This window comes from Fukomys damarensis, unplaced genomic scaffold, assembly GCF_012274545.1.
Source record: "Fukomys damarensis isolate Sample0158 unplaced genomic scaffold, DMR_v1.0_HiC HiC_scaffold_20, whole genome shotgun sequence".
In the NCBI taxonomy this organism is placed as follows: domain Eukaryota; kingdom Metazoa; phylum Chordata; class Mammalia; order Rodentia; family Bathyergidae; genus Fukomys; species Fukomys damarensis.
The window spans coordinates 20,038,915-20,061,983 of NW_022900932.1; the positions used below are offsets into that span (position 1 = coordinate 20,038,915).

Here is a 23,069-nt window from a genome sequence, read left to right on the forward strand (position 1 = left end):
AGTGAGGGCCTTTGCTTCTCATCCCACCTCATGCAGACCTTGAGCAAGCCACCCTTCCCCTCTGGGCCCAACGGCCTCATCTATAAGCAAAGGGGCCAAGGCCTCTGAATAACACTGGAATTTGAGGGTCCCAAGGGCGCTGTGAAGCTAAGAGGGAGAAGCAGAGCACTGCCCTGTGCATACAGTCCCCACACACACAGCCCCTTGGGAGGAAATGGGGGTCCAGCCTGGCAAGAGGAGACACAGGCTGTCAGAGGCAAGAGATGCCATGACTGAGCCCGGCTCCCTCAATGCTCTGTCTGCATCCCTCTGCCTGTCAGCTTGGCACAGTCAAGCCTGCCTCCTTCCCATCTGCCTGTGGCTCGGCACAGAGCTGTGTCAGCCATAATAAAGTCCATTCCGATGTCCACTCTGACCCTACGTGTTACCACAGTGCAGAGAAACTGCTTTCGCACTTCAGAGTTGTTCAACAGAGTCCCCCTCCAGCACATGCATGCACAAAGCTGGCCAGAGGCCCCTTCTATCCTGGACACAGCTGGGACAGCTCAGATCACTCTGACCTCTGGCAGGACACAGGGCCATGCCAGGACAGGCCAGGACACGTGGGGGACCTTGGAAGAGGCATTCTGCCTATCTATCTAAAGCACACAAGCTGGGCATGATGGCGCATGCCTGTAATCCCAGCACTCAGGAGGCTGAAGCAGGAGGATCACTGTGAGTTCGAGACCAGCCTGGGCTACACAGTGAGTTCCAGGTCAGTCTCAACTACATAGTGAGACCCTGTCTCAAAAAACTAAAAAAGAAAAAATAATAATAAAGCACACAGCAACCTGGTCACCAAAAGCAGCAATCCTCAAACCTGAGTCCTTCGGGGGAGGGGACCACAGGAAATTACAAATCTTTTCAAGCGGTCCTCTAGCTGAAATGACATCCTGTCTAACTTTTCTGGTACTAAAATGTCCTTTATTTTATGAAATGCCAACCACATTAGGTAGTAGTTGAGGTTTTAAATTTTTGTTTCCTTCCTTTCTTTAAAATAGACACATTGAACAAAAGGGCCTTCCCGTTTTTAAGACTGGCTTGAGCAATCCCAAGGACTGGACGAGGAACCTTTCAGTCCCTGCCTGTTATCTACTTGCACTTCCACGAGTCTGTGGCTGGATGACCTCTAAGATCCATGCTGTGAAGTCACTTATACCTAGAACTGTAAAAGAGAATTCCCATTCCTCCTTGCAAGTGATGGCACCTGAATTTAGTTGAAAGCCCCAAGAAGAGGACGTCCAAATGACCCTACCCCAATGCCAGGCCTGCTGTCCTCCCCCAGTCCAGGCCCAACAGATGTAGTAAGAGCAAACCACCAGTGTGCACCACAGGGAGACGGCCCGCAGCACAAGGTCAATGCTGGTGATGTTCAAAGGCCAACAGGATATCAACAGAGGCTGGGCCCAAGGGCACTTTAAACTGCCAGACTCCACAGGGGACTTCAGCCCCAAGGCACCCTTGGCCCTGAACATGGGTAAAGCAGCAAACACACACCTCCTTGGAACATGAACTCCTAGCCTGGTGGGAAAGTCAGTCACTTCCTTCTTACTGGATCCCCAGATCCGGGCAGGGGGAGCTGACAGCATCCTGGGGGTGTTGGGGACACTGTACTGTGCTATCTGGGCCACACACAGGACTAATGCCCAAGCTAGGGCAGGACCGAGCAGAGTCTTCTTGGCTGGACAATGGTGTAACTGTGACTGCCCACCACTACTCCTCACTCTGATAAGCAGATTGACAGTCACATAGTATGAGGTATTTGGCCCCTCCTCGATCCCCATCACACCCAGTACACCAGGGCCGTTAACATTCCATGGTACAGGCAAAGAGCCGGGGCAGCCGATGCTTTGGGGAGAGCCTTAATCCCAGTGCTCCAATGGCCAAGCCTCCTCTCTCATCCCTGTGATATGCCAGAGAAGTTTCACAAAGCCCTACTATAAAAATATTTTCAACTGTATTGTATACCTAGATTGTACCAATAAACTCAATAAAAAGAAAAAAAATATTTTCATCAAATGTAAGCACCACAGGAAGAAAATCTACAGGCCACTATTGTTCATGAATATAAATACAAAAATGCTCAACAAAACAAGAGCAAACCAAGTACAACAACATGAAAAAGCACCAATATCATGCTTTAAGATGCATTTATTCCAGGAATGCAGAGTTGGTTTAACATCTGAAAATCAAATTAATGTAATATGCTGTAAACCAATAAAATGATGACAAAAATTATGTGACTGGATGAGACCCACCCGCATGATGGAGGATAATGTGCTTTACTCAAAATCAACTAACTTAAGCGTTAATCTCAACTAAAAAATATTTTAACAGAAATATCTAGACCAATGTTTCACTATATATCTGGGTACTGCGGGTGAGCCAAGTTGACACATAAAATTAGCCACCACTAAAACAGAAGCCTAAATCTTCATGGCCGTAGAGGAGGCACCACTAAAGTACAAGCAACAGGACCGGGGATTTAGCTCAGTGGTTCTGCTGCCTGCCTCACAAGCACAAGGATCCGAGTTCAATCCCCAGTATCAAAAAAAGTGAAGAAAAAAAAAATATACGTGTGTGTGTGTGTGTGTGTGTGTGTGTGTGTATACACACACACACACACATATATATATAAAGTACAAATATATATATTATATAAAATACACACACACACACACACACACACACACATATATATAAAGTACAAGCAACAAAGAAAAAACACATTTTGGGCTTATCAAAATCAAAATCTTCTATGCATCAAACGACATTATTAAAAAGTGCCAATCACAGAATGGGGAGAAATTTTGCAAATGAAAAATCTGATAAGAGACATGTTCAGAAAACATAAGAACATCTAAACTATATGAAGTGTCTATGAATTCATAACAAAAAGACAAAAAGAACAATTAAAATGGGCAATTCTCCCAATGGGCAATATACAATTCTCCAATACATATAGAAGAATGACCAACAAGCTCATAAAAAGATGCTGGACAAGAATGGTCAAGAGGGAAATGCAAACCAAAACCATGATGTGTTACCATTTCACACCCAATAATGTGGCAAGAACCAAAAAGAAAGATGGTAACCAGGGTCAGCAAGGACAAGGAGAAATGAGAACTTACACACCCTGCTGGCAGGAATAGAAAATGGAGTAACCACTTTAGAAAACAAACTGGAAAGCAAATTCTCAAAAGCTTAAACTGACAACTGCCATGCAATTCCACTCCTAGGCTGCAATGTTGTGATGTATACTCACGGGTTTTCATACACAGCTCCTGGCTTGTAACTCCCTCCCTAGGGCAGGCCATAGAAACAGAGTTTCTTCCCTAAGAGCTGCAGAATATCTATAAACTTCCCATAATGAAAGTCCCTAGCCTACCCTTGATAGCAGGTGATACGACTCCCCACATGCAGAGGGACCTTGCCTCCCGTTCCCTAGAGGGGGGCAAGTCACACAGATAGGCCCACCTAGCAGCAATCATGCCTGCACAATGAAGTCACCAAACAGTCCGAAAGGAAAGGGTTCACAGAGTTTGTAGGGTGAGTGAGGCTCCTGGCAGGAGGTGCGCCCCTCCTCCCAGTTCTCATCCTGCACGTCTCTTCTGTCTCCTTTGAAATATCCTTCATAAGCCAGTATGATAAATGTTTCCTTGAGTCCTGTGAGCCACCTGAGCAAATTAATTGAACCTAAGGAGGAGGTTATGGGGACCCCTACTTATAGCCTGTTGATCAGAAGCCTGGGTAAAAACCACCTGGGGCTTTCAGCTGGCACCTGAAGGGTAAGGGGTGCTGCTCTGTTGTGGAGGCTGAACCCTCAAGCTGGGGGGTGTGGCACCATCTCTTGATGGACAGGACCAGAGCTGAACAGGAGTAGGGGATGCCCAGCCCATGTTGGCTGCTGCAGCACAGCTTGCTTGGTAGGTGGGGAGAAGCCCCCACCACTGCTGTCTTGCATGGACTGTGTGTTGTGAGTAAAAGGAGAAACACCAGATGATGCCTTTCCTAGAACACAGGCAGCCCCCACCCCCAGATCCCACACAAAACATGGACACGAAGGTTCATGGCTGCCTTCATGCACCAGCCAAGAAATGGAAACTACCCAAAAGTCCCTGAGCTAGAGAGTCGCTAAACATAACGTGTCACGTCCACTCAGTAGATTATTAGTCAGCAATAAAAAGGAATGAAGCATTGATGCATGCCCCAAAACAATGAATCCCTAAAACACGATGCCAAAGGACCATATATTATATGGTTCTAACCAACACGACAATGCGTTCGATATATCCTGCTCCATGAACAACCCAAATAGAATAAGCAAATCCATGGGACTGGAAGTAGATCTGTACTTGTCAGAGGCTGGGGGAAGGGAAATAACTGCCAGTGGATGTGAGGCTTCTTTTGAAGGTGACGAAAATGTTCTAAACTTGATGGTAGTAATGGCTCCACAATACTGTGAATTACTAAAATCAAGGGAACCACATACTTTGTTCTTTTGCATACTGGGGATTGGCAAGCACTCTACCACTAAGCAACATCCCTAACCCCGTACACTTTGTTTGTTTGTTGAGACAGGGTCTCGTTGTGTAGTTTAGGCTCAACTCAAACCCAGGTTGGCCTCGAATTCAGGGGAGTCCTGGCAGGGTGAGAACAGGACACAGGAAGCGATCTCAGGCCCTTTGCATTTAAATGTGACCCAAACTCAGCTCCTAAGGCCACCTGGTGGCCACACTGGGTCTTGATTCAAATTTGGCCTCTGAACCCATCAGGGGCCCAGGGATAGGGCTCAGATACCCCAACTTTCCACAGAAAACTCTGCACCACCTTAGCCCAGAGTGGAGTGAGTGGCCTGGTGAGGGTGGTGAAGGTTCAGCCTCCTCCCTTCCCAGTAAAACACTGTTCTGCCCCAGCCTCAGCTATACCACCCTCCCGCCTTCCCTGCCCTTGGCAGATGCAGTAGGGCCAGCTGACCCTCCAGCCTCCTCCCTGAGGACCTCTGACGAAACTGCAGGTACCAGGCCATCTTCACTCCCTCCAAACTCACTCTGCACCTTCAGCCTAAGGCCTACACAGCTCTATCAAGCTGTTCCAGGCCAGCTCCATGGGACCCCCACCCCCACCCCCACCCCCCAGCTCAGGCCTGCAACACTCTGCTCCATGCTGTGTGCTGGGAGGGAGGGTCTGTCAGCTGTGAGATGCAAAGGAGTCTCTGCCCAGGCCTGGTCAGCACGAGGGGGGCTATGGTGCTTTGAAGCACTTTTTCCATTTCTTGAGCCTCCAGCTGCAAACAGGAAGCCTCAGTTCTCTACTCTCCTTGGCTCTATGCCGCCACCTGGTGGCAATTTACAAGACCACAGTGAGTGGGACCAGGACACTGTTAACAATAGGCTTTGGAGAAACAAAACTGTCTTTCCGAGTGCACAAAGCTCCTTCGCACTTTCCCCTCTCCACATACAGCCACCTTTTAGTAGACAAACTCTCCTCCCTGTTGACCTCTGATCTTGGACACAGTCTGGCCGACAAACGTTGCTCACCTCCAGCCAGGCACCACCCTTTGTCACCATTTAGGTCAGACCCCTGGCCCCAAGCAAGGGCTGTTGGAATACATCATTCTGCCAATGTGTGCTGGGCTGAAGGCTAAGCATGGGCTGGCATGGGGCAGGCCACCTCCTGCAAGGGCCACTGGCAAGCAGCAGAGAACGTAGATGGGCACACACGGCCCTCACTTGGCACCCTGGGAACACTCAACCTACCCACCTGCTCCCTAGCACCCTCAGTCATGCCAGCCAACCGAATTCACCAGGCCAGAGAAGAGCAGAAGTGAGTGGACCAGCTGCTCCACCCACAGACCTGAGACACAAACTCCCAGGGCCACACCAGCTGCAGGCTTCTGACGGTGCAAGGGAGGGAACAAGGTGACAGAGCAAGGAGCAGGAAACCTGGGCTGACAACAGGGTACACTCTTTCTGAATAGGCTCAAAACCCATATTTTTACATGGAATCTGGACTGTTATGAAAATCATATTTTTTACAACTGAGTTATTCAAAAACAATTTTTAACTGAGCAAACCCAGAAAGTACAAATGGGGCCAGGCTGCTCCCAGAGCAGCACAGGCCTTCTGTGTCCTGGGGACATGGCAGCATCACCTGTTCAGTACCGAACTGCATCCCTACTGACTGTCAATCAGCTGCTCCCAGAGCCTGAAACCCCAGCAACCCACCCGATTCCTGCCCAGGACCCTACGTTCCCATGATCCACAAACTATAGGGCACCACCTGGCACCACAGGACTCTCAGGTGATCATACTGATCGACCACATCCTTGCTTGGTCCCAGGGCCACAGCAGATATGAAGCACATTTTGCATCACACCTGCCCACATCCCTTGCAGAATGAGGTATAACTGGCTTAGGCCAGGGATATTGCCATTTCAGGGATCACCTCCAATTCCCGGGGGTGGAAAGTGACCAAGAGCAATGGAGGAGGCCACAAGGATCCTTGGCCACCTCAAACCCACACCAACCATAGCCAATGCACCTGGGCAGGGTGGGGCTCACCTGTCGGTAGGTACAGATGATGATTTCCCGCAGGTGGTAGTGCATGGGTGTCATGGTCTCGCTGACTGTGTCCAGCGCTGCGTCCACCTCCTTCTTCGTGCGGTGCCCATCAGGCAGCAGCTGCACCACCTTCATCACTACCTAGAGCCAGAGGAGGCGGATAAGTGGCCAGGAAACCTCTGGGTGGCAGCAAGCGGGCAAGAGGTTCCTGGGCTAATGTGCTTTTTGTTTCTTTCATCACTAAGACTTTACTGACAATGCAGACATCTCCAGTTGTACATAATTCTTTAATGTATGACTGAAAACCTTAACCACATACTGTGATTCTTTCTTAGTCATTCCAGTGTCTTTCAAGCTTTAAACCTGGAGGCAATTCTTACTGAAAAGGCTGGCAAGGGCTAATACTGCTGAGTGTAGATAAGCTGTTGCCTAAGTATTGTTCAATTCATAACCTATGGTCACAAAACTACACATGATTTCCCAATCTTTCACAGCATTCTGCCAAAGTTACCAGGAAAATGGGGCCCCTGGACCCAAGGTGTCAGAGGGCATGTAGTACTGCCAGGGGAACCTAGGTGCGAGGAGTGTAAACACTTGTGCTACATGTCAGTGACTTAAGTGTTCAAGACATAAGTGCACGATTGTGATTCCAATTGCCATCTCATATGCTTTGTGTTGTGTATGAAAACCACCCATAAACTAAGGCCCTGTGAGACCAAGCCAAGGTATTTATTCTTTCTCCATAAGAAACCTAAATTCAGATGAACCCTCACCAAGATCTAGAATGGCTGCCACATGCTGGGACTGGGGAGATTAGGAGATGTGTGACAAGGCCATGCTGCAGTCCTCCCAGCCCTGCTCCTACCCCCACAACAGCCCCCATTCATTTGGGGGACCTTCGACTCTAGTCAACCCAGCACGGACAGCACTCATCTGATGTGTCCCTGGGAAAAAGAGGCCTGTGTGGCCACCCGGGCTGGGTTCTTCCCTCAACCCTCTGAACCATGCTCCTCTGAATCTGTCTATATTGAATTCTCCACAGCCCCATCAGGAAACCTCACCCCGCCCTTCCTGGGACCAGAGAGGCTTTAGAAAAATGTAAACCTGAGCATGTCACATCCGTGTCATTCCTGGGCATCTGTCTCCCAGCAGCTCCCTCGCATTTCGTGTAAAACCCAAACCTTCCCTGGGTCTATCGCCTCACCCTCGCACCCTCCTACAGCCCACCCAACACCCTTTTCTGCCCTTCCAGACCCTACAGCCACCTTCTCACATCGAGCTGGTCTCCACGTCTGCGCCCATTGGGCAATGGCTGCCTACAGCACTTGCTGGTTACCCATCATCCTTCACGCAGGGAGGAACCAGATACCCGGCTGACGCGCCACCTGCGCATGCGCCCCTCCCCAGGGCCGTCCCCGCCCATCTTCTCAGCAGATGACCAGCAGGCGTGGAGTGGCAGCCAGGTGGGTGGCAAGAACCCAACGGCCTGAAGGACACGAGCAGCTGGTCCAGCTTGAGGGTGTGGGAGCGGGAGGGGCCACCACGCTGGACTCTGTGCAGGTCCCAGGAGGAAATGTAAATCTTGAAATCCAACTCCTAGCCTCTAACATGACACTGTTCCCCCTCTGAATTCTGCATCTCTGTGCCTTTCACCACCACGGAGCCAGAGACCTGGGGTCAGCCTGAGTGTCCTCCCTGCCCCATGTTCAGTGGCCTCCAAGGCCTTCTACACCACTGCCTCCTGCTGTCCCAGGCTGCTTCCTCCCCCTCCTTCCCAGCCCTCCACCCCATGCGACTGGCTGCAGGAGCCCCTGGATGGATGGCCTCATCACAACTTCATCTGCTGCCCTGTTGGCCTCAAGGTCAAATACATGGTGTGGCCCTACAGGGTACTAACAATCTGGGTCCCCCCACTCTCAGCCCCTCCATTCCAACCAATCACAGCCTTGCTCAGCTCCTGCCCCTTTCCAGAGCCCCTCTTCTGCACACACGCCCACCCCACCCTCTCACATCCCCAATACACCTTGTATCTTTAATTTTGAAGGAATTGGACTTGTCTGTTTTTGCTTTTGTTGCCTGGTTTTTGGTCTCATATCCAAGAAATCTCTGCCAAGTACAAAGTCATGGAGCTCTTCTTCAATATCTCATCCTAACATTTTGGTAGGTTTAACTCATATTCAGATGTTTGATCCACTTTGAGTTAAGTTTTTGTATGTGCTGTAGGGTTAGGGTCCAACTGATGCTAAAAGTGCATGCAGGTGCTACCCTCCCCTATCCTGGGCTCCCCCAGACACACCCAGGGCCCTTAGAACTGATGACAGTGGTCACCAGAAACTGGGAGGAGTAATGGGGAGTCATTGTTTAACAGGTCCAGGATTTCTGTTTTGCAAGATGAGTTAGGAGGCATGCCTGTAATCCCAGCACTCTGGAGCCTGAGGTGGGAGGACTGCGGCAAGTTTGAGCAGCCACATGGGGGTCAGGGCAGCAGGACTGCAGAGAGGGGAGGCCAGGAACACATAGCACAATTGGGCAGGTGCAGCTCTAATGTTATTGCCAGGCAGCCACATGCCAACTCTGCAGGGATGTGCCACCTCCTCACAGGGCGTCTGAGATGACAGTAAGTACGTGACACACAAGTGAACCCGAAAGGGTGGTAGCTGTCTTCCCAGTGCCCTGATCCAGAACAGAGGTGCAGGAAGGGCAGCATGGGCTGGGGCCTCATGCAAGAACTCCAACCACAGCTGGGTCCCAGGTGCACATTACTCCAGGATGCCCAGCAGCCAGGCCAGGTGGGAACGAGAGTCCAGCACCCCCCCACATCTCCTGTGGCCATTGGCCAGGGCCCCAGAGCCATGTTGACCCAAGCCTTGGTTTACTCACCAGTGATGGTGGAAAGGGTGTATTGGGAAGAGCCCTGAGGACCCCCAGCTCTGCCCCAGCTCTGCCCCTCTCCCCAGAAACCCTGCCCTCCCCCCAGGACATACTCACCTGAAACTCGCCCTTGGTGAACTTGGCATCAGGCACGCTCACGAGCTCTTCCTCACCCACATCGGGGCAGCCCTGGGGAGGATAGCTGTGGGCCAGGAGCCCTCCCTGGGCACTGCCTCTGCCACCCACACCCTCCCACCATCCAGTGTCCCAGTGCCCACCCTGCCTGGTCAGATCCCTGTCCTCATGTGGGAGCCAACATACTCGGATGCGCCAGAAGGCCAGCACGGCCACCACCATAGCAGTTGTGGTCCGGCCCTGGCCGCTGAGGCAGCTGAACACAAAGCCAGTGCCAGGGTCCTTGGCAAGGGCGGCCCGCAGGGCCTCCAGCAGCCGGTCAAAGTCCTGGAGGCAAGGCCACAGTCTGAGTCTGGACACACACATGTAAGCCAGCCATATGCTGTCCCTGCATCCCTGCATGAGCAAGGGCCCTGAGCGCAGATGGCCACTCCAACAGGGCTCAGCCACCAGGGGGCAGCACAACACAGGCAGGGATGCAAAGCCCTAGTGCAGTTATGGAAGAGTACGAACAGACAAGTGAGTGACCCCCGTGCACCACACACCAGGCACACACACCATATTGGGCACCTGCGTGCCTTCAAGACACGCAAACTATAGACAGCTGGAAAGATGCATCTGTCATAGATGCACAGTCACAACATGAAAACACCCCAGTCACATACTGGCATGCCTCAACAGCCTTCCCACGACCCCATACATCACACAACCCCCTAAAGACCTCTTTCTACACACAGGGTGGTAAGACAAACCTCACAACCCTGTGAAAAACGTTCATCACACCTATATGCACACTCCATGATGCAGCAGACACACACACACACAGCTGGAAGGATGGGAATGAACTTCTTGGGCCACATCATGCCATGGCCCCCCAGCACCACAGCACAGCTGGGCTGGTACCCCTTCCCTAAACCCAGGCCCAGGAAAGGCAGGGGGAGCCTCCCGCCCTCCCTTACCTCCTCTCTGGGGGCACAGAAGTCCGGCAGGGGGACTCGGTGGTAGGTGAGGCCAGGGCAGGCCCCACGGTGCTGGCTGAAGACCTCCTGCATGGTGAGGCACTTCTGGAACCTGGGGGGCGGTGGGCCCTTTGTGTCGGGGGGCGGCATGCTCAGGTGGGCCTTCAGCTGGGCCTCCATGGCCTGGGCAAGGGAGGAAAGGAGGGCAGAAGCCAGAGTCTGCTGTGGCTATGACCAGTCCCAGCATCCAGGCCCATCCCTGCCCCACAGAGCCTCAGGGGTCATAATCCCCCAGAGCCAGGTGGCAACAGAGCATGGAAGAAGAGCCCCAGATAAGCCCCTCAGACTGTTCCCTCTGGCCTCAGTTCCCCTTCCATCCAGTAGGAGCATGGGGCCTCCTGAAGACCCTGCCAGGCCACACCCGAAGGCCTCCAAGGCAGGGCCAGGAAGTCTCACCTCCAACTGAGCGGGGGTCATGGGGGGCCCAGGCGGCCACATGCTGTGGGTGTGACCGTCACACTCCAACATGGCATCTTCCCGCAGGTTGACCCAGACCACCTGCTGCAGCTTCCTTCTGGCATCAGTCAGGTAGGTCAGGATGCTGCCCAGGGCCTATGAGACAGGGACCATTTGGGAAAGTGCCCAACCCTTCCCCACCCTCCTGCACGCCCCATACTCCAGGCACAGTCACCTTGGCACTAGCCTGGGCCATCCCATAGATGGGCATGCGGGGCACACGCCGGAAGTTGGCCACACCCATCTCTCTGACGGTGCTGAGTGCATCCGGGGACACAAGATCATCTGCCTCCTGTGAGGAAGGTATTGAGTCTGGGACCCACAGCAGCCAAACACAGCCACAGAGGGTTCAGACCCTGCTGTCGAGCATGGGGCCAGCACTAGACAGTTTACAGAACCCCATCAGCACCCCAGGGAGGAAAAGAGGAGACAGAGGCTCAAAGATGAAAAGCTGGAAGCAAAGACACCACAGCCCAGGTCTCCTGGCTCCCTGCCAAAGTGCTTGAGTTTGAGGCAGAAGAGGAGGTACTAGAATGGCGGCCAAAGCCACAGAGGTTTCTTGGGGCCTGACTAACCATAGGTGCTCACAGGTGGACCAGACCACCCCTGCCCAACCCGACAGGAATCCAGGGTTCAAGGATCCCCAGGCCCAGCCACACCCACCCCAGCTTCCCAGACAACTGGTCATACTCACCAGGGAGCCCTGGGCAAGGAGGTCCCTGGGAGCCACAGGCACCCCCAAGCTCAGCGTCACAGGCAGGCGGTAGAGCTCGGGGTGAGCACACAGCCAGCGGCTGAAACTGAGGGCAAAGGCCAGGGGGTACTGCAGCCGGAGGCAGAGAGAGATGGGGCGTTCAGGGGTGGGAACTATCCTGAACTCTCCCTGCCCACGCCGTGGAGAAGAATCCCAGGAGACTCCAGCATGGTCCAGGGCAATACTGAAGGGATGGGTGACAGACCAGGACATCTGCTCCCCTGGCTAAGGGGACAGGAGGGAGGGCTGGGCCTGCCAGACCAGTCCCGCTCAGGGCCCACCCTCTCTCTGGGTCTCTCCTTGTCTCTCCTTGTCTCTCCCAACTTATCTACCCATCTTCCTGGGGCCAGCACTCATCCCTACTCTCCTCCCCAGGTCCATGGGGTCCCTATCTGCAATCATCCTGTGGGGTGTGAGGGAGACTGGAGGAGCCCCAGGAGGAGGAGGCTTGGGTCAGTGCCCCCAGCCCCACCTGCTCATGCAGATAGTAGCTGAACAGGATCAGGTGGAAGTAGCGCTCCAGGCTCCGCAGCGCCCTCTGCCGGACAAGATGCTGTCCACTGCTTCCCTGAGAAAGAGGAGGGAAGGAGGGCAGGGAGTTAAAACATGAGGCTTCACAGGCTGCCTCTTTCGTGCCTGAAACTTGAGCCTGGAAAATTCCAGAAGACAGTGTCTCCCTCTTCTTCCAAGCGTTCAACTGTATCCTGTTGCGTGGTTAATCAGTGACTCAGGGAGATCTCTGGTGACGACACCAGGTGCTGCAGCTCTGGTGCAGGGACGGCCACCCCTGGGCAGGTAAGGAAGTGGGGGTTTCCTCTCAAGGCCACCCGATACCATGTTCTGCACCCCTATGTTAGGAAGCAAGTGTGCAAACCCTTTCTGAAGGGAAGCCCTCCTGGAGGAAGGAAGGACCCCCCCCAGCCCAGTGGAAATCAGAGATCCTCACAATGGCACGGGGGAGGACGTTATTAATATTACCCCTAATTTATAGAATGGAAAGGGAAATTCAGAGAAATGCAGTGACTTCCTCCAAGTCACACAGCCGATGGCAAACAGGGCTGGTCCCTCTCTCCTACTCGCACCCTGCAATCCTCCGGGTAGTGGGGCGTCAAAAAAAACCCACAGGTCCTTCCTCAACCCTCAGCTCTCACAGTCCTCCTGCAGGGCCAGCAGCCCTTGGAGAGCAAGTCAGACTCAAATTGGCCCAAAAGAAGGTCATCCTTCTGATGAAGTTGGACCCCAACTTGAGGAATCCCCACGTCGGGTTGGCAAGCCTGGCTTATAAAAAGCTGGCAATGGGCCAGGGATTTACCTCAGTGGCTCCGCCACCTGCCTCACAAGTACAAGGACCTGGGTTCTATCCCAGGTACCAAACAAAGCGGGGGCGGCCTGGCAGTGAACGTGCTAGGTGTGCAGCCTGCACGTCTCTACTGACGCAGGAGAGGCAGCATGTGTGTGCACAGTGCACAGGCAAGGCCATGCTCCCATTAAAACTCCCTCCCAAGGACAGGCGGTGGCCTGGGTGTGGCCATGAGCCCTGCCTTGCTGACCTCTAATCTGGGCTCTGAGGGAAACCCCAAAAATACAGAAGCCTTCGTTTTCATGAGGCTGCTCCAAGCAAAAAGTACTTACACTGATGAGGATCCTGAAGTAACCCAACAGCCAACAAGAGTGGTCTGCTTAGCAACTCACAGCAGGTGACACTGGCGACACCCGGCCTGAGCTCTCTCCCACGTATATCATGTGTCTCGCCTCACCTCACCCCATGGAAGCCCCACAAACTACTTATTGGCCCCACTTCATGACTGCGGAAATGGAGGCACAGAGAGGCAGAGTAGTTATCAAGTCCATACCCTTAGCCACGGCAGGGCGAGGGCCAGAACCCACGCAGCTGGGCCAGGCCCTGCTCTTCACTTATCGGAGTGATGCTGGCTGAACCATGTCAGGAGTTTAAGTGACACGACCATTAGAAATCTCAGTGACAAAAATCAGGCAACCACATGGGAACGTGCTGCTGTGAAGTTATAACAAGCAGGATGTGAACCGTGCGCTGGGGCAGCCTCCACCGCAGAATCATAAACACACAACACAAAGCAAACCAGCTCCAGATGCTCGCACAGCTGTGTTGGGATTATGGGCAGTTTCTTTTCCTTTCTGCTCTAAATTCTCAATTTTCCACCACAGAATACTGCTGTTAAGATATTTCTAAAAGGAGGTTGAAGGAAAAGGCTCTGTGGGCTTCGCTTCTTTCCACACGCCATGTTGAGCCAACCTCAGGCCCCAGAGCTGGGGACAGGGTCTGCCCAAAGCCTGGGCGGCACACTGGACCAACAGCTGCTATAGTTTGGATCATGAAAATTAGATAAAGGTTTGGTCCCAAGGTGGCACTCTTAGGAGACAGCAGGACCTCTAAAGAGTGGAGGATGGAAAGTCCTGGGTCACTAGAAGTGAATCCCCAAAGGGACAGCAGGACCTCAGCCTCTTTCTCTTCCTCTCTTTTTGCTTCTTGGCCAAAAGGTGAGTAGGTTCGCTCTGTCTGCTTCACACAGCTGCCATGACATGCTGCCCTTGCCCAAGACAACAGGGGCCGATCGATCCTGGACAAAACCCCCCAAAACTATGAGCCAAAACAAACTCTCCTCTGTATAGGTTCCTTACCTCCAATATTTCATTATAGTCACAGGAAGCTGACTACAGGCAAAGGACCGTGAGTGATCTGGGAAAGATCTGAATCCAGGGACCCCAGCAACCCCGGCCAGCAGCCCTTTCCTCCATCCTGTTTATTCTGCCACCAAGAGACATGGACAGGGAAAGTAAACTTCCCTTCTTCCCTGTCCTTCTCACAGGCCCAGCACCCTGCCTCCCCTCCCTCTGGAAGTTGCTCCTCTTGTGGGAAAGGCAGCAACCAGGAGAAGTCCAGCTGAAAGAAGTCAGCCACACCCTAACGAAGTCAAGCTGCACGGCTCACGCGAGACTGGCAGAGGTTCTTGCGCTGACCTCCCCGCCTCACCTGCGCTCCACTCTCCGGCCGGATGCCTTCCAGCTTCCTCTGGTTTTCCAGGGCCTCCTCCTTCAGATCATGCAACTCAGCACAGGCAGCGATGGCTCTGTCCACCTGGGCAGAGCACAGGGCAGGGCGGAGGGAAATGGGAGATGGAGAGCAGAGGAAAGATGGAGGGAGAAGAAAAGGAAAGGAAAGAGAGGAATTGGCAGAGAGCAGCTCGGGGAAGGGCATCGCTGAGACCGAGGAATGATGCCCCCACCAGTGACAGGAGGGACCGACCCCGCCTCACTCACCTCCTCCACCATTCCCCTTCCCTGGGGCACTGTGTGCAGGAAGCTCTGGACCACCTGGAACTGCTCCATGGGTAAGGGCTTGGTCTGCAGGGGGCCGGACCTGACAAGGCAGGGAGCAGCAGTTAAGCAGGGCTCCCAAAGGCCTCTGGGACAGCCTCGTATCTGATCCCTCCCACCGGTACAGACTCCTGGAAGGAATCAGACCACAGATTCCTTCTGAGCCCCACTCGGAGAAGCAAGGGGCATTGCCCCCACTAGGGAAACTGAGGCCTAGAAGGGTCCAATGCCTCCCTCCAGGTCACAGAGCTAAACTGTGGCAAACCTGAAAATTAGCTCCTAATTCTGGATCTGAGCTCCTGGATGTGTCCCCATCACCCCAGGGCAGAGCCAGCCCCTCCTCCCTTCATCCCCATATCCCCATGGGACTCCATTCCCTGACCACTCACTCCGCCTGTGAGATGACCCTGCTGTGGTGAAACAGCACGAGGGTGCCCAGGATCATGCCCAGGTTGGTCCTGCCCACGCCCGAATGGCAGCTGAAGAGGAGGGTGGGGGCAGACCCGTGGGCATCTCGGAGATGCAGCAGGCTGGGGGTCTCCTGGGAAAAGACCAGGAATATCGGGCAACAGCATGAAGTAAAACCCTGCGGCTGAGGACCAAGTCAAGGAAGGGGCTTGCGACATCAGCCCACTCAGTCCCACAGCCTGCAGCAAGCTGGTCTCGGTCCAGTGGCTCAGCCTCTGGTATCAAAGCCACAGCCGGATCTACTCCACCTGTCCCCAGGAGCACAGGCCCTGGCTCTGTGCGGGTCTCGGAGGACTTCCGTGAGCAGGTGTGAGGGTACTGTGTGTGGGGTCTGAAAGTGAGAGCTACTTAGAGGGCACCGGGCCTGTCCTGAACACCTCAGGTGAGATGCAAAGAAGTAAGGCAGCATTAGGGATTTAGCTCAGTGGTGCCGCCACCTGCCTTGCAAGCACAAGGTCCCAAGTTTGATCCCTGGTACCAAATAAATAAATAAATAAATAAACAAGGCAGCGTCCTAGCAGTGATGCAGACCTGTAATCCCAGGAGTAAAGGAGGCTGAGGATCACACGTTTAAGGCCATCCTGGACAACTCAGCAATTGAGAGAGGCCCTGGCTCAAAATAAAACAAAGAGCTGGGGATGTAGCTCAATGTGAAGGTCCTGGGTTCAATCTCCAGTACCACAAAAAAAGTAAGAATAAGACAGCATCCTGGGACAGAAAGGCCACTAGGACTCAGTATACATCAAGTAGTCTGTGGAGTAAGAATCACTAGCGCTGCTAAAGAAATGAGGAACTTGGGGTCCAGAGAGGCAAGGTGACTTCTCCAAGGCCATACAGCAAGTTCACAGCCAAGTCATGGCCAAAAAACAGGCCTCTGGGAGTCAGGGATGGACTCTGCACTTGCAAGGTGTGCAAATGCACACAGGTGCAAACACAGATACACACTTGAGGCATACACAGACACCACACAGGGACACAGGCACAGACACCACCACACATACAACACGTTGGACCCCATATGCACCCAGAAAGAGGTCCTCCCCTGGGAAAGCCAGTCATACCACCCCGAGCATTTCCAGGGTCACAGCCTCTGCCCTACTCACCCGCAGGACACTGACAAAGGCGTCCAACTGGGCTTCCAGGGGGGCCCCTTGTTCTGGCAGAGGCAGGCGGTGGTACCTGCCAGGGGAGGGGAACAGCCCATCAGGCAGGCACCTACCCCTGTCCCCTCCATGGGCAGTGGGATGGGTTGAGCCTGGCCCAACTGCAGACAGAGAAACTGAGGCTGCTGCTCGAGAGCAGCCCAGAGGGGACCTCAGCCAGCCCCCAGGTACCTGTAGGTGGGCTGGAGGAAGAGGGGCCGCTTGTACACCTCCTCGGTCACACGCACATCGTCCTCCCCCCGGACAGCCACGGTATGGGGCTCCCCCCGCAGGTTGTCCGTGTCATGGTACACATAGTAGGTGTTCTCACTCAGCTGGGCAAAGTCTTGGATCTAGAGAAAGGTGTGGGGGTCAGGGACCATGACCAACCTCCAGGACCCAGCTGGGCCCTGAAGTGACCAGGCCACACAGAGGCCACACACAGAAGGAAGGAATCACACAGCCAGAGCGCTCTCTGGGCCCTGCCTGGGAGTCCTGGAGGGGCCAGGGGAGGCCACTGTCCTGAGGGAAGCCAGCTCCTGGGGAGCCAGGCTGCCAGGCTCTGCCCAGCGGGCAGCAGGAATGCATGAAGCCACCTGACTGCCAGGACAGGGCAAGGCTCAGTCTACTACAAGCAGGAACTGAGGGGGACAGATGGCACAGTGGGCTGAAAAGGGGGTAGGGAGATGGTGGTCACCAGCAGGGCTTTGGTTCCTGCCCACATGAGGCTCTGAGGTGCTATGACCCCGCACGCCTCATTTACTCCCTTCTGTGGTGTCACCAGCCTCAGCTGTCAAGCCTCCAGGTCATGTAAGGAAAGGAGGACAGAGGAATCTCAGAGCCATACCCACAGAGTCCAGCGAGAATGACTGTTCCAGGCCCCCGCAGTGCAGGAGCAATCTGGGTCCTGGGCCTCTTGTTCTAGCGCTGTCCCCCCACATCAGACCCCTGTCTAATAAAGGTGCTGAGCACCAGAAGAGCAGGGTTCGGTAGGGGCAGGGGCCTAGAAAGAAGCAACAGGAAGTCTGTAGACTGGCAGCCCTAAGTCAGCTTGGCAGGCAGCCTCTCCTCCAAGCGGGAGTGTGGCCCAGGCCAGCCAGCAGGGCCGACCCAGGGACCGCATCTACGGAGCTACTCTGCAAGCTGGGGCCTCAGTTCCCACCCACCCCACCAGCCCTCACCTCTTTCTGGATGGCCAGCTCTGTGTTCTCCACCTGGACCCTAGGACCCAGGCCCTGTAGGTTCTCATGAAGGTTCTGCTTGTCTCGAGGTGTGTAGGACACAAAGTCCTCATCAGCACGCAGGAACAGCACAGGCTCCTCCCGCACACAGAAGATGATGCACTCCTGGCAGAAGGAAGCCGTCACCACTACCAGCAAAGGCGCCACCTTCCACCCAGCTATGCCCAGGAAGTGCCTCCTTCCTCCGGGGCCCAGCACTCAACCTGGTCCCTTCAACCTGGATGATACCTAAGAAAAAGCACAGCCCAAATACCACCTGCTCTCAATTCCCCCAGCTGGCAGGAACCATCCCTCCTCTCAGGGCCACATCCCTCATACTGATGATAATTTCCACCTTATACCACCTTGTCGGTGAATGCTTCTTTTCTCTTTTGATGAACTCCCCCACCCCCAGGTAGAATCACATCCTATCCATTTTCATGCACCCACAATTCTTAGCACTGGATTAATCAAATGTTTAATAAAAATCAGCTCAAAAAATAAATGGGTGCCACCACTGTTATAAATGCAGCATCCCCCAGAAGGCTCAGGGTATTGAAGGTGTGGTTGCTGGTGGGCTTTGGAAAGGTGACTGGATCATGAGAGCTCTAAATCCACCAAGTCAGTTAATCCATTGATGAGTCATTGGCTGAACAGGGTATAGGCAGGGTGCCTCATTGGATGAAGCAGGTCACCGGGAGGTGTGGCTTTGAAGGTATACTCTGTCCCTGCCCTTTCGCCCTTTCCTCTCAGGAGCCTCTCTTCTCCGTCTCCCAGCTGCCAGAAGGTAAGCAGGTTTCCTCCACACCCCTGTCCGCCATGATGATCTGCCTCATCTCCAGCCCAAAGCAATGGAACCTGCCGAACATGGACTGAAATCTCTGAAACCATGATCCAAAATAAACTTTCCCTCCTTTACGTTGATTTTCTCAGCTATTTTGTCACAGTGATAGAAAGCTGACTAATACAACCTCCAAGCAACTGTTCACTCACTGACCACTGACAGGCACAGAAAACTATGTGGTTGAGTTCACCCTGGAAGAACTGCAATCAATCTGCCCACTGCCTGCCCTTTCCTGGTCCACTGCAGGCCTCTTCAGCTTAGTCCCAGGTCAACTGTGAGGCAGTGCCCATGAATCCTGAAGGCACGGCACCCCCTCCTCCACCTTGCTCAGTCAAGGGGAGTCCTTGAAAGCAGGTACTTGGGGTCAGCTGTAGGGTTTTGGCACTGGGAACCCCTCATGAACTGCACCACCTTGAGGAAGTCACTTATCCTCCCTGAAATTCAGTTTCCTCCTCTGTAAATGAGACCAGCAGTTCCTCCCTTATAGGGTCAACATGAGGACTTAAGTGTTAGCTGTGATCTTCATTTGGCAGTCCTTCCTCCCTTTTTATTTTAGTTTTAGTTTTAGTCTTAGTTATGCCTTTGGGATGGGGCACTGGAGACTGAACCCAGGGCTTTCACACTGAGCTACATCTCCAGCCTTTTTTTTTTTCCCTGAGACAGGGTCTCTCTAAGTCACTAAATTGTCTAATCTAGAGCTTGTGATCTTCCTGTCTCAGCCTCCTAGAGTGCTGGATTGTAAGAAGGCAGTCTCTTGAGTTACAACCTGGCCCTTTGTGTCACCCTATCACCCCCTTGCCTTCTCCGAGGCCTCACGGTGAGTGTACAAGGAGCTCCTGACCTCAACACCCATGTCCTCACGGGACAAGGCAGTAAATATTTGCCAGAATTCCCAACCATGCCACCCACAGTGACATCCTGGAAGTCAAAGCCTCCCTAGATGGTGGCCAGGCCCCGCCCAAGCCTCTGCCCAGATTTGTGGGGACAGGCTTGGGCATTGGCATGCTTACCTTGTGCCCATCCTTCTGGAGTTTCTGGAGGATCCGCGTGAACCCCAAGAGGCTGGGCTGTCCCATGCCAAACACAGCAGGCCCACCCCGAGCCTGCCGGAAGTTGGGGGCCCCATAGCTCCCCGAGGTGCCTAGAACATCCATCTTCTCAGAAACATCCCGCACTAGGAAGTAGCGGCCCTGGCAGGAGAGAGCCATAGGGGGTCACTCAGATAACCCATGCATCTTGTACAGGAAGGGCTCTGCCCTGGGCTCCAGGGGACAGGGTGTAGGGAACCAGGAGAAACACAATCCTGCCCCACAGTTCCCTGCAGACTCATGAATTCAGCAAACAAAAACCAGACAGCTATGATAGGAATGGTGTCACAAAGCACTGAAAAAGGAAAGATGACTGCCCTGAGGGGCATGAGAGAAGGCTTCCTGCAGGAGGTGGTTCCTAGGCCAAGCAGGGAGCGGCAGGACTGGCCTAAGTGGTGTGCCTGCACCTCCCACTGGAGGAAGGCAAAAGTCTCCCCCTGCTGGTGAAGGGGATTGGGTGGGGGCACAGAGAAGGGTCTCAGAGGAGGAAGAAGACGAGGAGAAGGAAGGAGAGGAGGGGTCACAGTGGAGGTACCAGGAATGAAACCAAGGACAACCGTGCTGGCCCCTTCCTATGCCCAGCTGGTTCTGAGAATGCTAGGCAAGATGAAAAGATGCAGTTACCGCAGAAAGAAGAAGAAAACACTGTCCGCTAATCAAGGGAAAGGAGAGGACAGCGGAAGAGCTCACTGAAGGCCAAAGGTTGCTCTGGGTCATTTGGTGCACCCCTGCCCTCAGCAGGCCGCTCAGCCACCTGCCTCACAGGCACGAAATGGGACCTGAATTCCCAAATGGGCAAAAGGCTCCCAGGCTTCATTCATCAAGTACAACTTAATGGTCGTTATTATTCATGGAGTTACTTATCTGCAGAATATATTTATTCAGCAGCTGCCTGCTTCCAAATACTGTTCTAGGACCCGGGACTACAGCATTAAATAAGGTAGACTTAAAACTATGAGCCCTCATGGACTTTATACTGTCTAGGAGACATCTGCAGAAAACAAAAAGTTAACTAAGCGAGAGAAGGTCTGAAACTTCAAAAGAGAACGAAATGGAGACTCCCAGCCAGAGGGGAGCAGGGTCCAGCATCCCTGGTGCCCAAGGTAGGAAGCAAAGGTAGGCTGGGGCCAGGCAGGGAACATATGGAGAATAAAGAGCAGGGACAAGAGGGATGGGCCCAGGAAACCAGAGAAGAGTCCGGGACGCAAGGGAGAGTGAGCTGTGCTGCACTGCCCTTTAAGAAGGGATGAGGTAATAAGAGAGACAGAGCAGGAAGGAGAGGGAGGGGAACCCCTGAGGGATAAAGTCAGGAGGAGGCTGAGGCTGCAAGGGCATGGCCTGGCCTCACCTGCACCAGGTAGTGCTCAGGGGTAGCATCCGAGAGCCGGCCCAGAGTGTAATGGGCCTTGAGCAGCTCATTGTGGATCTGGAACTCCTCCTTGCAGTTGTACCTGCAGGCCATAGTGGAAACCAAGTCAGACAACTTCCATGTTATGGTCTCCTCCACCCTCACCAGAGCCCACACCAAGGCCACCCCACCTGCTCACATGGCTGCCCAACTATGACAGAGACAGTCCTTCATCCACAATAGCTACTCTCCTTTCTTTAGACACAGAACCCAAGATTCCCCATGACTGGGGGAAGGGGAACTGAGTCATCCGGCTGCAGACTACATTTCCGAGCCTCCCTTGCATCTGGTCACATGACTGAACCACAGCCAAGGAGATGTGAGGGACTCAATAGCAAATTCTGGGCCATGCACCAAGGGGATACCCTCCAGTTTGTCCTCTGTCTTTCTCCAGGGACCAGGTCCAGAAATGATGGCAGAAATAGCACAACCATCTCGGACCACAAGATGCAAGACAATGGCACTGGGTAGCCAGAGTAGCAGTGGGGGTGATAATAGGGCTGCCATGTCAACCTGGACATTTAAGTGAGAGACAAGTTTCTGTCTTGCTTTAAGGCATCCTACTGGAGGTCCTGCTGTTACCACAGCCTAGCCTGGATCCTGCTAAGACACTGTCATTGCATGGTTCCTCCCTCAGATTGTGCCTGAAACAATCCCACACTGCCAATCATACCACCTGGTGGTGGTGGATATCAGAATGCAAGTATTGAGTGTGAATCCCAACCCCACCTCTTGGTAACTTGGTGCCTTGGTTCCATTTCTAGGCCTTCCTACCTCCGGCATGACTATGACATAAGTGCTCAGCCCGGGACATAGTAAACACACAATAGAATCACTGTTACCCAAAGTAGTTCCTTCTCCACACCACGACCAGTTCAAACAAACCCACAGGAGAAAATCATGATTTCTGAAGACATTAGGCCAAGTAAAAAACCACATACTCAAGGACTGTAAGATGGCTGTCTCAAAGCACAAAGCCACAGGGCCGGTACAACAATGCATAAGACACAGACTCGCAGTTTAGGATCTGGTGTCTGGGCTTCTCTGCCAAAGGACTTCCTTTAGGAAAGGCAGGGGGCAGAATGTGCGGTCCATAGGAGCATTAGAACAGGAATCGGGAAACCTCATTTCTATCTCTGGGGACACACAGTGGACAAATTTCACTTTGAAACCAGTTTTTATATCTAAATCAGTTTTTACATCTGACCTAAAAAGCATTAGAATAGGGTTTCACAAGTCCTTTCTGCAAAGGACCTGACAGTGAATGTTTCAGGCTACTGGGGCCCCATGTAGCCTCTGCTGCAGTCACTCACTTATGACATTGGAATGCTAAGCATCCACAGACAACATGTAGGTTGTAGGAGTGGTGGTGTGCCAATAAAACTTTATTTATATTAATAGGTGAGGGGTCAGATTGGCCTGTGGGATGCAGAGTGCTGATCCCACTACTGGACAACCTCTAAGGTCCCTTCTACCTCAAACAGTCCGTACCCTAGCAATATATATGGCTCCAGGCTATGCACACAACACTTTGAAATGGATCTTCACAGCTGACGAGCAACTGTTCTTAGCCACACCATTTGGGGAAATATTGGTTTGTTTTTTGGGTTTGGTTTTTTTTTTTTTTTTTTTTTGGTACTGGGGATCAAACTCAGGTCCTTGTGCTTGCAAGGCAGGCAGCAGAACCACTGAGCTAAATTCTCAACCC

The 23,069-nt window shown here is 53.1% G+C and overlaps 1 protein-coding gene across 1 annotated transcript in view; it reads right to left on the minus strand.

Moving 5' to 3' along the window:
- The window catches only part of Pald1 (phosphatase domain containing paladin 1), a 36,503-nt gene that overhangs the window by 11,389 nt on the left and 2,045 nt on the right, over nt 1-23,069 (minus strand). Inside the window, exons 3-18 of the mRNA XM_010606117.3 lie at nt 21,302-21,404; nt 19,876-20,055; nt 17,983-18,147; nt 16,994-17,154; nt 16,763-16,838; nt 15,581-15,732; nt 15,135-15,234; nt 14,848-14,952; nt 12,310-12,405; nt 11,778-11,906; nt 11,259-11,375; nt 11,024-11,179; nt 10,568-10,750; nt 9,795-9,935; nt 9,591-9,662; nt 6,603-6,743 (exon numbers count right to left, since the gene is read on the minus strand). Of these exons, the coding sequence (XP_010604419.1) occupies nt 6,603-6,743; nt 9,591-9,662; nt 9,795-9,935; nt 10,568-10,750; nt 11,024-11,179; nt 11,259-11,375; nt 11,778-11,906; nt 12,310-12,405; nt 14,848-14,952; nt 15,135-15,234; nt 15,581-15,732; nt 16,763-16,838; nt 16,994-17,154; nt 17,983-18,147; nt 19,876-20,055; nt 21,302-21,404 (2,077 nt within the window). The remainder of the gene's footprint in view (nt 1-6,602; nt 6,744-9,590; nt 9,663-9,794; nt 9,936-10,567; nt 10,751-11,023; nt 11,180-11,258; nt 11,376-11,777; nt 11,907-12,309; nt 12,406-14,847; nt 14,953-15,134; nt 15,235-15,580; nt 15,733-16,762; nt 16,839-16,993; nt 17,155-17,982; nt 18,148-19,875; nt 20,056-21,301; nt 21,405-23,069) is intronic.